General features: G+C 45.0%; 1 protein-coding gene across 1 annotated transcript; it reads right to left on the bottom strand.

Annotated features, from left to right (window-relative positions):
• Positions 1–1,033: 1,033 nt before the first annotated feature.
• On the bottom strand, positions 1,034–1,351 carry LOC138907377 (uncharacterized). The gene has a single exon (XM_070197975.1). The coding sequence runs from the start codon at positions 1,349–1,351 to the stop codon at positions 1,034–1,036; it is 318 nt and encodes a 105-aa protein (XP_070054076.1).
• Positions 1,352–2,118: the final 767 nt, after the last annotated feature.

Below are 2,118 nucleotides of genomic sequence, written 5' to 3'. Positions count from 1 at the left end.
CAGCACCTTCATCAGGGCATTCCTGTGTGTCTCAGAGTTTTATAGCAGTGACAAGATAGATATCTGAGCGGGAGTTTTGTTTAAATGGTCAACCACAGAGTATTCTCTTGCTTGCACTTTTCTCCAAAGGTCGTCAGGGCTAGTTTCAAGGACAGGCAGCTTAGATGCAACTTCCTTGTTTGTTCCTCCCAAGTGCTCAGGTGTATAAACCCTGCCAGTTTTGGTCATGCCTTGTGTTGTACCTGTTTCTTCCATTTTTGCTTTTTCCTTTCCTTCTCGCTTCCGCAACATAATCCCATGGTATAGCGTCAAACTTGTAAGATGGCATGGGTGCTACCATCACAGTGAAGGGTATGGTTACCTCAACTTCAAATGGTGCTTGGGTTTGTACCACAATGGGTGCGAGGGTGACTGGAGATGTTTTAGGATTATCCCCCTCCCGAATGAGTCCAATTGACCCTTCCGGATCCCATTCCTCATCGGTCTCTATCACATTCACTCCCTCACCTCTGTGATCCGGAAGAGGATTATTATGAACATTGGGTGTTGCTTCTGTATGACCTTGGTGTCGATCAATGTCTGAATCTTGTCCTTCAGAGTGCGACACTCATCAATGGTATGGCCCTCCATGCCTAAGTGATAGGCACACATCTTGTTTGGGTTAATCCACTGAGACAGGGTTTTCCATAAAAACGGCGGGAATGGGAGTGACATAACCAGCAACCTTCAGTCTCTCATATAGTTAGTCTATGGGTTCAGCGATTGGAGGGTATTGTCTGGGTAGTCTGCGGTCGAAGTTTGGTCTTAGTTTTTGGTAATTTTGGCGAGCGGGTGGTGGTGAGTGATAATATGCGGGTTGGGTGTTATAGGCGTGGTAGGTGGTGGCAAGTTGTTGGTATCTGGGGGTTGAGGGCCGGTATGTGGGTGGAGGTGTTTGGTATGTGAGAGGAGACTTAGGACCCTGGGCCACCATTACAGCACCCATTTCTTTCTTCTTAGAGACACCCCCTGACTGCAAAGCTTTATTTGTGGCCTATAGTGCTTCGAAATTTGTCACCATTCCACTCTTAATTCCTTCTTTTATTCTTTCTCCCATCTTGATGATGTCAGAGAATTTATGGTTTTCAATAATCATCAGCCTTTCATAGTACTGCGGGTCTTGAGCTCTGATGAAGAACTTATTCATTTGTTCTTCTTCAAGTGCTGGCCTTACCTTTGCAGCTTTAGATCTCCACCGAGTAGCATACTCGCGGAAAGTTTCTGTTGGTTTCTTCTTGAGATTTTTAATGTAGAAAACATCTAGTGCATTTTCTATGTTGAACCTGAATCTATCCATGAAATCTGACGCCATGCTCACCTAATTAACCCACTTTTTCGGATTTTAACTGATGTACCAAGACAAAGCATCTCCTGTGAGGCTTCTCATGAACAGCTTCAAACAGTTTCGTTCATCTTTGCCCACTCCTACAAGTTTGTCACATTATGTCCTTACTCCTACAAGTTTGTCACATTATGTACCTTCGGATCACCAGTTCCATCGAACATTTCGAACTTGGGAGGTTTGTAACCCTCCGGCAGTTCCATATCTGGTTGAACGCACAAGTCCTCATAATTCAAACCTTCAATGCCCTTACCTCCTTCGACGCTCTGAATTATGTCAGTGAGTTTCTTGAGTTCTTCCACCATGTTCTTGATGAGCAGGTTTCTCGGTTGATTCCGGTATATATAGGGTTTGTTGTGGGGTGTAGGGTAAAGTTTCCACATATATGGGATTTCTTTGGTGAAGTTCGGGACTCTGGGCATAAGGATGGTCATTGGTTGAGTTTTGGGGATCAAGAGTAGGTTGTGGCACATTCTGGGGAGTGTGATAAGTGGTGGTTTGCGGATATTAAGTCGAATGATGGTGTTGTTGTTGAGGAGTAGGTACTGGTGGAGGGTTGTGGTTCTGAGGAGCTGTGGTGTATTGATGTGGTGCGGGAGGATTCGGCGGTGGATTTTGGTTCTGTGTGTTTTGGGATGGTGCCGGGTTTTGAGCATTTGGATTTTGTTGGTTGATATTAGGGATGTTTAGGGTGAGGGAAAGATTTGCCAAGTTTCGGACCTGCTCAAGTTCTCCTT

Source organism: Nicotiana tomentosiformis, chromosome 3 (assembly GCF_000390325.3).
Source record: "Nicotiana tomentosiformis chromosome 3, ASM39032v3, whole genome shotgun sequence".
Classification (NCBI taxonomy): domain Eukaryota; kingdom Viridiplantae; phylum Streptophyta; class Magnoliopsida; order Solanales; family Solanaceae; genus Nicotiana; species Nicotiana tomentosiformis.
This window is presented reverse-complemented; position numbering and strand designations above follow the sequence as displayed.